The sequence below is a fragment of the Astatotilapia calliptera genome, chromosome 3 (genome assembly GCF_900246225.1).
Source record: "Astatotilapia calliptera chromosome 3, fAstCal1.2, whole genome shotgun sequence".
In the NCBI taxonomy this organism is placed as follows: domain Eukaryota; kingdom Metazoa; phylum Chordata; class Actinopteri; order Cichliformes; family Cichlidae; genus Astatotilapia; species Astatotilapia calliptera.
This window is the reverse complement of record NC_039304.1, coordinates 26242040-26256527: the sequence shown is the minus strand read 5'-3', so window position 1 is coordinate 26256527 and position 14488 is coordinate 26242040. Positions and strand designations below refer to the sequence as shown.

The 14488-nt window shown below is 40.2% G+C and overlaps 1 protein-coding gene across 2 annotated transcripts in view; it reads right to left on the bottom strand.

Moving 5' to 3' along the window:
• The window catches only part of clcn5b (chloride channel, voltage-sensitive 5b), a 43915-nt gene that overhangs the window by 20010 nt on the left and 9417 nt on the right, over window positions 1-14488 (bottom strand). For both annotated transcript variants that reach the window (XM_026162601.1, XM_026162599.1), the window contains exons 3-6: window positions 5528-5700; window positions 4530-4629; window positions 2492-2679; window positions 1953-2075 (exon numbers count right to left, since the gene is read on the bottom strand). In XM_026162601.1, coding sequence (XP_026018386.1) covers window positions 1953-2075; window positions 2492-2679; window positions 4530-4629; window positions 5528-5700 — 584 coding nt within the window. The remainder of the gene's footprint in view (window positions 1-1952; window positions 2076-2491; window positions 2680-4529; window positions 4630-5527; window positions 5701-14488) is intronic.

The window sequence follows — 14488 nt, the reverse complement described above, 5'->3', positions numbered from 1 at the left end:
AAAATGTATAGAAATCATTAATATACCAACAAGACAGTACATCACTATCACTGTCACAACAGCATTTGTTTTCATTCAAAGGCTTTATGGCTTTAATACCTGGTGGGCTGGTCTGTAGTCAAAATGCCAGAGGCTGTTTTTTTGTCCCAGTCCATTCCTGGGCACGACACGCAGTGAATTAATCTGAGAGGGTGCATCAAAAAATAAATGGCCACGCCAGCGGTGCACATCGCAAATCAGCTCGCATAGACACATTAGTTGTGCCGCTTCTTAATGATGGTATCTCAGCTAACAACCCCAACTACCAGATTCAACTTGTAATTGGCTAAAAATAACTTAGCCTACTGGTGAGAGGGTCGTTGTTAGCTTTCCACATTCCGACACTTCAAAAGCTTCAGGAGCTCTTCGCTCAGCACAGCATCAGCACGGAGATACACGGATGCATCCGTAGACTCGAGACACAATGCATGTTTGGGACTTTCAGGTGTTTGGACCAATGTTTTATTTTCTGATCAAACCAGAAATCTTTAATGAGCAGCTAGATTTGTCTTGCATTAACTGGCTGAGTTAATGCCAGTTAATGCAACATGGAAGCAGCTGGAATCCACAGCTGTGCGTGTTCATGGAGCTGCATTTTCACCTGCTGGACATCACTACCTGACAAGTTTAACTGTCTTCAGAACATTGCAGAGGCCTTATTGACAGTATTTGACTCCACATATCTGTGTGAGCAGATTTTCTCCTCAGGTAGCCGTCTGAATGCTGGACACTCGGAGACCTGTGTCTCTGAGTGGGAGACCAGAGATCATATTAACATGTGTGTCTCTGTATTATCAAACATGCCATACTGGCCCAGTTTATTTTTCTTATCATTGTTGTGAGGAGACTATAAATAGCATTTGTATTTTCTGTTGTACTGTTTGTTTGCTGTTATGGATAAAAAGTCTTTTTTTTTTTGTTTCAAAATAGCTGATAACTATTCGCTGATAGTTGCCAACATCTGCGAACAAATATAATTGTATGAAGTGGTTCTATATAGTGTGTAACTGTTCATATAGAGCGTTATTAAATTTATTGCTAATGCAATCATATGGCACACTGACCTCTGAGGAAATTTTAAATGGGACTCGTCATCAGAAAGGTTGCCGACCCCTGATCATGGATATCAAATCCTCACAATTCTGAGCCAACGGTTTGAACGGTCTTCATTTTTACATTTATTACAAAATCTAAATTTAAAAAAAATCTTCTGGGATTTTAAAAGAACATTTCAATAGGAAAATCTGATTTTGGAACCAATCCCAAATTATTTTAATGATATTGAATTGACTGCAGTACCTAAAAGGCCCACAAGAGGGCTGGGGACAATACTTAAGGGATTGCTGCCGTCAATGAACCAAAGAAACTGTGTTTGTTCTTTGTTTAAGAAAAAAAGAAAAAGAAAAAACACTGGGTCCAAAACATTTTCTTCTTTTTAAATGTCATTGAAACAGTCAGTTCAAAGTTTGGGTAACAAGCTCCCTCTACCTTTCTGTAATTTTACAAATCTGTGTCAGATTAAGGAGCTGTGGGTGACGGATTTCACTGGTTTATTACAGCAGTGTGGAAAAACAGAGCTGTTATATGGCTTGCTTTTCTTTACATTTATATGTTAAAGATTTATTAAATATGACATTTTTAGGTTACATTTTTAAATTTTTAGAATTTTCTTTATAGTGAAAGAGAAGAGAATCTCCTGAAGGTGTTTTTTGCCTCTATAGTTAATTATCTAACAGTCTTAGTGGTCCAACTATTCCTGATGTCAAAACAGGCTGTAAGTGGCCTATGAACTAAATAAGAGATGAAATAAAAGCAACAACATAAAGTGGGAAAAAAGTGATTTAAACCATTAATATAACGAGTCAGTTAAAAACTGTGATGGTTTACCATTATTGTTTAGAGTGCAGCCTCACCTCTGGTATTCCTGATCCGCATGCGTACGGAGCAAAGGCTCTGACCAGTATGACAGCCAAGAAGGAGAACATCAGAGCCCAAAATATGTACATCAGGTAGTTCATGATGTAGGCAAAGGGACCCTGCAGAGGCACAAATAGCACACACACACACACACACACACACACACACACACACACACACACACACACACACACACACACACACACACACACACACGAAGTGACAAATGATTTCTGAAAAATGAATAAATAAACACAACATAAATAACTAAGCAGGGATTCGTTTTGTGGAAATCCTGAAGTCACAGTGGTTTAGATTTTGCACCATGACAGTTTTCAACCAGTAGATGGAGCCATAGCAGCACTGAAGCCTGAGGAACAGTCAACAAATCTCAAACTCAAGGCTTGGGATTACACTTCATTCACACATTTGGAGCCAAGAAAATCCCTCAAAAACAATTCTGAGAATAACAACTGCTACCAACTAGAAATTGCACGCATCAAAATCAGCAGAAAGTTTTAAAATCTTCTCCTACCTCTGACTTTCCTGTTATGAGCTCAGCCCAGCTCTGCCACTGTGGACACCGGTCCCTCTCCTGGAACGTGGTCTCGTTAGACAACCAGCAGCAGTGCTCGTGGTTGAACCAGAAGCCTCGGAGACACAACCCTCCCTTCACGTCCGTCATCCAGTGGGCTGAGATGTCGATGCCGCCGGCTAGAGCACCTGAAAAAGTTGAGAAGAAAGACAACAAGAAAGAAAAATCTGTAAGATAAAGACCCTAAAATAATAGAGAGAACCCCCAACAATCAGACAGCTCCCCCTATGAGTAAGCACTCGGTGACAGTGGGAAGGAAAAACTCCCTTTTGACAGGAACAAACCTCTGGCAGAACCAGGCTCAGGGAGGAGCAGCCATCTGCTGTGGCCAGTTGGAGGGTTAGGGGAGGACACGAGAAAGACACACTGTGGAAACACTGGCTTCAGCAGACTCTCCATTTGTTTCAAGTCTAAAACAGATCGTACTCCTCTTCTTCGGAACAAACGGCCTGAGGAGATGAGGCCAAATCCTTGACTTCCTTTAAAGTTCATCTTAAACTCACTTTATATAGACTTGTATTCTGTCCTCTCAATACAAGTAATGCTGTCTTTTACAGCCTTTTATTGTCTGGTTACCGCCTTAACTTGTCTACGTTATTATTTCTGTTCCCTTGCTTGAGGTCTTAGCAGTAGCAAGGGAACAGAAGTAACAGTGCTCTCCATTTTCACTGAGATAAGCTACAATGATGAGTTTTAAAACGAGTTTTTGAGACAGAACAAATCTGGGCTAGAAGATAAGCCTGGTATTAAAATGTAAGTGAGGAGAATTTTATTTTGACTGATACGTCTCACCCACATGATGGTACAATTTACACAAAATGCAGGTTATTGAAGTTTCCTCCAGTGAATCATGAGAAAACATAAAATATCCAGGTCCCCATGTCATAGACATTAGTCAAACTTTGCACAGTTTTGTTTTATTAGATACGCTCACGTTATTGCACAGGGCCTGAAGAACGCTGTGCTTTTTCATGGAATCACACAATTTATTGTGATTGCCTGGTTTGCGCCTTACATTTTCCCTTTATTGTTTTAACAATCTCGACTTTTATGGTTGTTTGAATTTAGCCTCCGAGTACTCTGCATAACTCAGAGTTCTGTTTTTATAGGTGCTATATAGATAACGTTTATTATTTTTATTATGCATATCTGAGTGCGACCAAATGTCAGAGAAGTGGATCAGTGTAATCTGAACAAGTTTACAACCCAAAGGGTCAACAAAAAGATTTTTAACCAACATTGCTAACATTCATTTCCTTTAGATAGGTGCCGCCCCGCATATGTTCAGTGCTGTGCTCGTGCTACGTCGCGGCTCTAAACCCGTTTTCTGTCAACCCATGGGATATAATGTTCAGCTGATGCAGGCAGCAATGAAACAAGAGAAAAAGTCTGAGCAAGTACAAACGCTTTCCATCAAAGTGCTTCAGAAGCCTGAAAGCCTGGGAAGATCAGTTAAATAACTGTGTTTTTAAGAGCAGTGCCCTAAAGTCTGTTGCCACAGCAGATAATCTACCTCCATCTCACCCAATCCCCGCCATCCTTCTGTGTAACACAAACCATCTGCATGTCCTCCTTCACTTCTAATTACTGATCCCCATCTTTAATATCCTTTGTCCAGTATATCCACTATCCTTCATCTGGACAAGCCCAAAGCATCTCAGCCTTGCCTCTTTAACTTTGTCTCCCTACTGCTCAGGACCTGAGGTCCCAAATTCAGCAAAGATATGATAACATTTCAATAACCACTCAGAATTTGAGCTGCTGCACTTAAGAGGGACAATTTATGTGCGAGACACCCAATTCAAAACGGCAGCGTATAAAGAATTTGCATACTTTATGCTGCAGTGCGTTTTTCAATTCACAGCATCTGGAGTTAGTTTGCTTTTCCTTCCTTATGATTGTGTCTACCTGTTATTGAAGACAACTGTGGTAATAAAGCATTAATAAATGTATGTGTGGGGATGAGTGTGTGGAGTACCTGACATGAGTCCCACCAGCAGCATGAGCAGCCACCCTGAGAAGGCATCACTGATGCTGTGCAGCAGGGCCACAGTGGACTGTCTGCTCTTATTGGTGATCTGGATGAACGGAGAAATGAAAGAAATGAGAAAGTGAAAAATTTCTTCCACATCCTAAAAACATGACATTAAAGTCATTTGAATGACGCTGAGACCTCTGAAAATATACAGCTGGTCAAGACAAAAAGTGACGAGTTATATTTAAGTACATTTATCTCATGTGCTGCTGTATTGACGGCTCATGTAATAAGGCATGAAGTCCAAGCTACATCTGCACATAACCTCCATCGTCCCTGTTTCTACTCTAAAAAGTGTGGCGATACATAAACAACCCACATAATGCTAAATAAAACAAGCAACAGATCGAGATCAAAGTGATTCACAATCATAAACAAATTTAAAAAATAAATAAATCCAGTCCACAGGTATCAAATGACATTGTAGTGCATTTAATGTAAGTTTAGAAGCCGCAAACTCAAACACAAAGCCTTCTTTAGTTTTCAGTCTAGGAGCAGGAACCAATAAGAGCTTTGATCAGAGCACCTCGATGAACCAACACCAAACCCATGGATGCAGGAGTTTGCTAATGTAAGCAGGCATATGAACATATCTGTCAAACAACTTCATGGGGAGAGTGCAAAGATGACAAAATAGATCCCCAATAGCATCACTTAGAGGACTGAGTAAGTAGTTGTTCGGGAGCTTTGTGGACCACTTATAAGTGATCTGAAGATGACTCACTGAGGCAACGAACAGTGACGCACCAAACACGAGGAAACGAAGCAGTAATCATTTGTATTTTTGATTTGGACACCATTTGACGGACCCAGATCTACCAAAAGAAAATTGACCTTGAACTGACGCTTGCTTTGGCACCCAGGGAGTACATTCCTCATCTTGTTATAGGTATGATAGTGAAATTCATCTAACTCCCCCCAAAAACATCCTTCCTCCTTACCTCCCTGTGCCTGTCCCGGTCTTTGCTCTTCTCTCTGACCCAGTCGATGGTGTTGAAGTCTTCATAGGTGCCCACTCCAGGCAGCGGATCCTCCAGGGGGTCAACAAGCCTGCTGGGGCCGTTACCGTTCATACCGGCTGTTCTGCTGGTGCCGTTACTCTCCTCGTAAACTCCTGAAAGCAAGGAACAGAAGGTACATTTGAGACAGAGCAATGAAGTCACATTCAAACACCTGTCGCTTCAGCACTTCCTGCAATGAGGCAATGATGGGACCACAGACTGATGTTTACAGAATATAACCTTTCCGCTTTAGCTGTCACAACATCAGCAGGACTGCAAGATTCAAGACATTTGAAGATTTATTAGAAAGCTTTACTCGTCTAGAATAACCAGTGTTAGCTTCATTTACTGAGCAGAGAAACTCAATTTAAATGCACATCAGTATAGGTCTGCCCTGAGGATGGAGGAAGAGGAAAGACCACAGGTTTATCTCATTAGGAGCACAAATTGCAGTAAATCTAAGAGTAGAAATTCAGGTTTCTGATATACAAGCAGAGAAAAGCTGTTCAGAAACATGTACCATCACCATTGTGCCGAGTTGGTGTAACTTGAAATACACAGACACAAACTATCGCTCAATTCTTTTCCCGGGGACCTTCTGCATTCATTCTGACTCTACATGTTTTTTCACGTAGTCCAACAGAGCAGCTTTGCATGAATAACTGTTCAAAACAATCCTTGTTTGTCTTACACTGTCAGAAATAAGTTTGTTTTTCACACTTTCCACTGTTTCACTAAAGCTTGGTGAGCAGTTAGTGAGTGTTTGCAGACAAGCCAGCATCTTCTAGGCAAATTACAGGCGACCGCTGGCAACCTGCTTTGTGATCAAAGCAACTTCAAGGAGTTTTTTCAGTGCAGCACTGCAAACCTCTTTGCAACTGATTCACTTATCGACATCAAGCAACCTCCAGCTACCACTTGTCAACCAACCAGGGATCACACATTTTCCTCAGTGACATGCGGCTGCTGGGAGGTTGTCAGCTGGTCTCTATGCCTGTGTGACCCTGAAACCTGATTTAATCCTACATTGCAACCTTCTGGATCATTCAAGTCGTAGTATAGTTACATTTCTTGTAAGGAGCATGTCAAGTTACGGCATAAGGTTAAAAGGACTTTCTGGTTACGTCATAAGTTACAATGTAAGATTTCCTGCTAAAGCATAATTCAGGCCTAAATGTAGCAATGTAGCAATTTAAATCAGCTGTGTTGGATCAAAGACAGCTAAAACCCTGGGAGACAGTAAAAATATTACATTTAAAAAACACAAATTTGAAAAGTACCACAAAAAATCATAAGTATTTCACATATATTAAAGTCTTCACAGCATTTAAGCTTAAGAGTGACAGAAATGTCTTTCTTACAGAAATAACACTTGTTTCTCAAAGATGAATGTGTCAACAGCAGCAAAATGAGTTCCTCCTTCTCTCAAGCAAAATCTGACTGCTGTATAAAATAACACACAGACACACATAGGCCTAAATGCTAAGAGTGGTAACCCCACGGCTGAGTCTTATTACAAAGCAAAGAAAAAGGGTAAAAAGAAAAAAAAACATTGCCCACAAAAGAGCAACAGGAAAAGTGCATTGTAGCCTGCTTCTATGATTTTGATAACACCAATCCTATACAATGCTGTATTGATGAAAGTCTGAGGGAAAGACACACAAGGCTCTGAGATCGAGTTCTGCTTTATTCTCTCAAGCAGCTCCAGAACAAAAGAGCCTGAGTACGTGGCAGCGTCGGCGCTACAGGCAATCATATCCAGACACAGCAACCAATCAAAAACAGATCCAAACGGAAACAGGAAACAACGCAGGGAGACCTTCAGATTTACGCAGTGAGGAACTGTGTTATTATGAGCCCAAAACAATGGCCTGAGCTGAAATTAAAAGTGTTTTCACTTGAGTATTAATGCGGAGCGCAATATAATTGTAATGACTGGGAAAGCAGAGGAGAGAACTACCCCTGAGAACTAAGGGGGGGAAAACCCACAGTACGCATGAACTTACATTAGTGTTAGGAAGATGGCTCTCCTCAGGTGATCATGAAGTGCAGTGTGGTGAAATTCCAGCTTGTGATTCTGATGTGTGATCAGGAAGCCACGGCTGGTCTGATTTAGGATTACTTCACATTTCTGCGTTTTGTAACACTACAGCAGCAGAATGTTATTATGCGACAACACAAAAGGGACATTCTACACACCCGAGCTGACAGGTTAGACTGGTTTTACAGGGTGAATTAACAGAACTGATCTGTTGATATTTGTATCAGCATGGTTTAGAGGAACACCAGTATGGGTGAGTGAATTAATAAAGGGGAAAAAGAAGGCACAGTTTGTCATGCAGAGGCAAAGTTGTAGCCACAGCTACGTCGTTAAGTATTAACCTGGATTGTTTTGCCCAATCACCAGAAGCCTGGTTTGAGACCCCATTTGTAAACTTATATAAACTCCTGACAAGAATCCTTCTTGCAGGTGTCAAAATGCCTTGTTCACTGGCACATTTACAGCACTACTGTAGTATGACTGGCAATGGAGGTCTTTATCAGTAGGAAACACTAAAAGCTATGAAAATCCACTTAAAAGTCCAAAATGAAGGCCCTCTGTTACATTATCCAAAGCTGTCCGGTGGGCCGGATTAGAGTCTTTACAAGCCGATTCTGGTCCCCGAGGCTTATGTTTGACAACGCTGATATAGACATCACTGTCTCAAGTTATGCAAAACATCCCTTTCTGCAACGTTAGAGGGCAGCTGAGGGTAATGAAGCCTGTGACATACCTGTGGTAATAATCACTCATCTTTAAAACAACAACAACAACAACAAGTTCAAGGTTTATCGTACCCGCCCTCGTGCCATTTATTAGCCATACTGCACACTGTGTGCAGGAACAGGCCGCAGGCCTCCATGACCCTGATAGTGATGGTCTGCTAATGTGAAAACAAAACATAAATAATGTTCTTGGTCATATTGTGCTCAACGCCCTGCTTCCAAGTCCATCTCGGAGTCCTTCACACGATGTGGAAATGCAACATCTGTGTTAAATTGTTTTCCTTTCCTGGCACTGTGATTGGGTGAAAAAAATAAATAAATCTCAGAATAAAGAAAACAACTTTGTTGACAGTTCACACTTTCAAAATCATGAAGTGTGTTATGCTTTGTTCTGCTTGTGTTCAGCCTTGGACACAAACTGTGGTGCAAACCAGGGCCTCGCCCTAATCCTCAGATCTCTCCCAGGCTGAAATGTTAACAATTTGTTTCTGTGTGAAGACATTTTGGTTTTGTTCCTTTCTCCATGTGCACTGACAGCACCAACAGTTTTATTCAGATTGTAAAACAAACACTTCTTCCTGCTCAAAGTCCTGAAGAAGAAAAAGCAGCAGAAGCCCCATTAAACACACTCTTACTGCATTTACACCTTATTTCTATTTGCTTTGCAATACGCCTGTGTTGTATTACATTTAGCTTTTTAGATAAGTTATTCAACATACAATAGCTATCATATTTAATTATTTACTGCATTTACTGTATTTTATTTAGATTTCAACAATTTTATATATTTTTTTATCTTTACTTAATATTTTATTTATATTTTTATTTATTTTTCCTTGAGATCCATATCCATTTTATTTAGATTTGACAGTCATGCTGTTTTATATTCAAATTTTCATCCATCTAAAATGCATTTTTATTATTTAACATTTTATTTACATTTTTATAGATTTTCATATCAATTTCTGTAATGATAAAGTGTTTTATTGCATTTTATTTACATTTTAGTTACCTTATTTTTTGTATTTAATCGAGTGCCTTTGTGCTGTGTAGTTTTTATTTTATTGACATTTTTGTCATTTTGTAGTTTGTGTTATTTTATTGCACTACACATTTACTCTGCTTCGTTTAAGCCATTATTGTACATGTTGTACTTTTGTACGTTTTGGATGCTGTAAAACAGAAACGTCCTAATTTATCCAATCCTATCTTGATCCTGATTACCAAAAACTGACGAAACACGCGATATTCAAACAGACCAAAAGAAGGCATGAAAGTGACAGAGACACCCAATAATACAAACACACTTATTCAGACTGAGTGTAAAAGACCTTAAACAGTCACACACCGAGACATGACCATTGTTTGGACTGCGTCTTGTATCAATTACAGTGACATACACACCAGCACGCCAACCACATGACTCACTGCATGATGGGTCGTAAATGGTCTTAATAATTAAACTCTGGTGCCATAAAGTTCAAGAGAAAAAGCAGAAAAACAAAGCAAAGCAAAGTCGAGGTTTTAAGATTTAGTGCAAATTTAAACAGTTGGTGTATAAAAGAAGACAGTAGATAAAACACTGAACATGACTGCCGAGTAGTTGCAGTGATTGTGCTGAAACTATTTAACTCTCGGCTCTGTTAAAGCACACTTCTTGTTTATGACAGCGTGAGAGCAGAGTACACTGGCAGTGAAAAGAAAAAGAAAATCTGAGCTGAAAGGAAAACACTCTCAGTGACACAAACTCACCATTCTCAATCAAATCCTCCTCATCCAGCTTCTTAGTCCAGAACTCCCAGTGCATCTCTCCTCAGCCCCCCCTCAAACTCCCAAAGCTTAAAATCCACAATCGGTGCTACGACTCAGACTGAAAACTGCCCACAGTCCCTCCTTTGGACTCCAACAGAGCGCCCCGAAGGCTGTTGAAGGAAGTGAATGACTGGCTAATCTGCCTGGGAAGTCTTTAATGACTTGCTGAGCTGTTTTTAAAGGTTTGTGAGCTGTAGCTGCTTGACGAAGGCAGATTACTGCGTAAAAATGAGATCACGTGTGTTTACAAGATCTTTCACCTCCTGAATGCTGCGGGACCCTGATAGCTGACAGGAAGAAAGGTTGTGTGGTACACAGTGCTGTGAAACAGGGTCAGGCTGTGAGTTACATGTACTCTCCATTCATTCTGTGAACGCAGTCCTCTTGAATATCAATTGCCGAACAGCTCGTGCTCTGATAAGCACCGCTGACCTACAGGCAAAACAAAAGCCGTGAAAGAAATTTGAAATTTAAAAAGCTCTTTTCTACCTCAGACGGGGTGCTTTTAAAAAGGGGGGATAAAAGTCGACTAAACGAACGAATGAATTACTACCAGTTAACACTTTTATAGCCTTAACCATGGACTTTAACTGCACTTTAACCCTATTAAGAGACGCTGAACTAAAAGCGAGTGATGCCAACAATGCTGTGAACTCAGGAGAATTCAGTTATCTCACTGCTACACACAGCCATCACATTTCTATGAGATACACAGTATTTACAGTAGATATGGTTCAACCACACTGAAAATTCAGGCTTTCTAAAGGTCTTTCCGATTTTTTCTTTGGACATTTGTTTGCTTTTTTTACTCATTTGCAGTCCAGTCCAGACCATTGTTGTGTCTACACATAACACACTAGGGTTGGGCGATATGTAAAAATTTTCCAGCTGGCCATCATCAGTCCGACAGTCGAGACAGACTTTTTGATGGGCGGAACAATGTAATCATGCACGGACTGATTTGCGGGTTTACCACACAGAAGAAGTTCAAACACGGCCGAACAAATCCCCCCCCCCAAAAAACCCCTGTCAGCGTTAACGGGGCTTAAACGCGGTCATCACGATTAAAATTTTTAAAGCGCTCAACCCATCTGGAACTTTGGATAAACTGCCCGAAATGCATTGACAGAGATGTTTCAGGGATTTTGACTCAGTCTACGCTCCAGATGCGTTAATTGGTAATCGCATTGTCGTGATGATGTCGCGTTAACGCTGACAGCACTAAAAACATGTAAAGTTGCCAAGTTGGGATTTCTTTGGCTTTAAACCAGATGAAAGAGGTAAACCTAAGGATGTAATCAAAGCGGTGTGCCGCTTGTGCAGATGTATAGTGCGAGAAAAGTACTCAAACACGACTAACTTACATGGGCATATACGCGTCCACCATCTGGCTGAGTATGCTAGGCCAGCGGTCCCCAACCCCCGGGCCTCGGACCGGTACGTGAGTCGTTTGGTACCGGGCCGCGAGAGTTGAGGGTCAGGTGTGAAATGTATGGTTTTCAGGGTTTTTATCGGTTTTCAGCGTCCGTGACACCTTAAAGGCCGGTCCGTGAAAATATTGTCGTGCATAAACCGGTCCGTGGCGCATAAAAGGTTGGGGACCGCTGTGCTAGGCTATCACCAGCTTCTGCAGCTCCATCAACAAGCATTTGGGCGCACTCTGACGAGGGTGCATTTACTCGCAGATGAAAGAGGGTGCTATTAAAAAAGCATTTTTTTTCCCCCTGTTGACAGCTTCTATTAGCTCTATCATTATTAGCAAACTTACTCATGGGCAAATAAATAAATAAATTGCCCTTTTAAAAACTATCGATGATATCGTTGATAGTCGATATATTCCTCCAATCGCCCAACCCTATAACAGACTAGGCAAAAATTATATATTTTAAATAACATCTTTAGCTGACTCTATGAAAAAGTAGCTTGACAGGCAAAAAAAAGCTATTAGCTGAAAACAATATTTGAGCCAAAACTTAAATTTGGACTTCATCACACCTGTTGCCACTGTTGAATGTCCAGATGTATGTATGTACAGACAAAGTCGAGCTAGACCTTTTTTTGTTTAGATAGGTAAACAGGCTGTTACAGTAGTCAAGTCTTGTAGAGACAAAAGCATGTATTATCATCTCGAGTTCACTTGTTGACCCGATGGATCTATGTTTTGAAATGTTCCTCAAGTGAAAAACGCTCCAATGTCCCTCCAAAGAAAAAGCTTCAGCAAAACGAACACCCAGGTTTCTAACTGGTGCATCCCTGGTGAAAATGGATATATGGTTCACAACCAAATGGAAATGGATATCTCTAAAAAGGTATGCTGACCACTCAGCCACTCTAAAAAAAAAACAAAAAAAAAACAAATGCACACGTTACAAAGACAACCTTCAAAGCACTGAGCCAAACATGTTCCATCGAAGAGCAAAGAAACACACTAGCATCCCGGCTACACATCCATACCAAAAGCCAAAGAAAACATCCAATGCTTCCCAGAAACTGGGTTAACAACACGAAGACTCCACCAGAGCAACACTGCTGGTTTCCAGCAAGGGACGTCATGCTGAGTTCAGCACTCGCTGTGTGTTCGAGTGTGCGTCCTGAGGGAACCAACCAGACTGATCATCACAGCGCGCGCGCACACACACACACACACACACACACACACACACACACACACAGAGAGAGAAAGAAAAAGGGCTCCGGTAAGGCTCTGAACCTTGAACTCTTCAGGTCTTGTCTCTATGGGAAATGGCGTCTCATGTGACCCCTGTGACGTTTTGATGACTGACAAACAAACTCTGCAACACACTAACATAGTGGGCTGTCATTACTTTACGAAGCTAGAGATCTAAAAGTCATATTTACCAGGTCTGGGGAAAAATAAATCAATTAGGAATATGTGTCTGTGGCTGATTTGATTTTTTTCCTTATATGTAGAAGATCATATTTTGAAAGAACCTTTAAATATGAGGATGTGATGCAATAGTCCTGCTGGAAAATTACTGACAGGCAGCTTTGCAGAAAAGTGGCCCAGACCCAGACATTACAGAAAAGGAGGAACTAACATCAACAAGTCAGCAAAACGTAACTGAAAACTTTGAAGTGGTAAATCTAGGCAGTTACTAATTGACACGATTCTAGGTTGTTGTTTTTTTTTTTAAAAACAGAAGACATTTTAATTCAGATTTTATTAAAGGCAATGTTCTTTATTATATGCTTCAAACTGTATGGGGGTGGACCTGAACGTATATGAATGTGCAAGCGGTTACTGCAGTAAAAGGAAGTAAAAGGAAGAATGAGTAAGCTCAGCAAATCTCTGGCTCTGTTCGTGGTTTGAAGAGGACTTTTTACTATTATAGAGGTAAAGCTGTAACAAAGTGGCAGCTGTTTTAACATTTAAGTATCCCCAGATGACCTTTACTTGACCCACTATAGAAAACCTCATCAGGTTTTGTAACTTTCTTGAATGCATTTCTGCTTCATTATGAAAATAAGCGCTTTCATTTGCATAAGTCTTATTTACACATTTACTTACAAAGGGTAATCCCACTCCACGCTTAGTTCACTTATAAAGTAAATCCAAAAGAAAAAACAGAAATTACTTTGGTGAAACTAACGTGAATTTTAAAAAATTCATCAACATAAATAGATTAATACCTACATACATAAATAAACATTTTAAAAAGAACACTAATAATAAAAACAGAAAAACTTAATTTGGCAGGCAAACTAGTGTGCTAATTCATGCAAAAAGTATTTTAAAGTACTTGTTGTATTGTATAATGGTATATTAATTTAATTAATAAACCATTTATTCATTTGGTCCATTTTAGTACTTCATAGTTATCACTGTAACATGTGACAGGCAGCCAAGTCCCTGTCAATCATTATAACCTGTTTTCATAGTTATGGTGTGATAAGACAGTTCAGTGCCTGATGCAGCAGGACTGGCAGTCAATTTGAGCTGCAATGAAAGCACTTTGGATAACAACAGCAGCACAAGTGATAAAGCAAAGGAACACAAACCCCAATGAACTGAAGAAACACTGTAAAGAAGAAAGGGCTAACACAGAGAAATGGATTACTTTGACATATTGCTGCTAAAGGTACAAACTAACTACACCAGTAGTACTTTTTTTTTTTTTCCACAGGACCACAAAGAGTCATTTGAAACACTTTTAAAAACTTTAGCTGTCTCTCTGAGCAAAAATAGTGCTTTTCACTTTTCCATCATATCTTTGGAAATCCTTTCAAACTGTTAGAGTTCAGATGCACATTTATTAACTACATGTCTACATAATAAAAGGAGCTGAAGCAACTAGATGCATC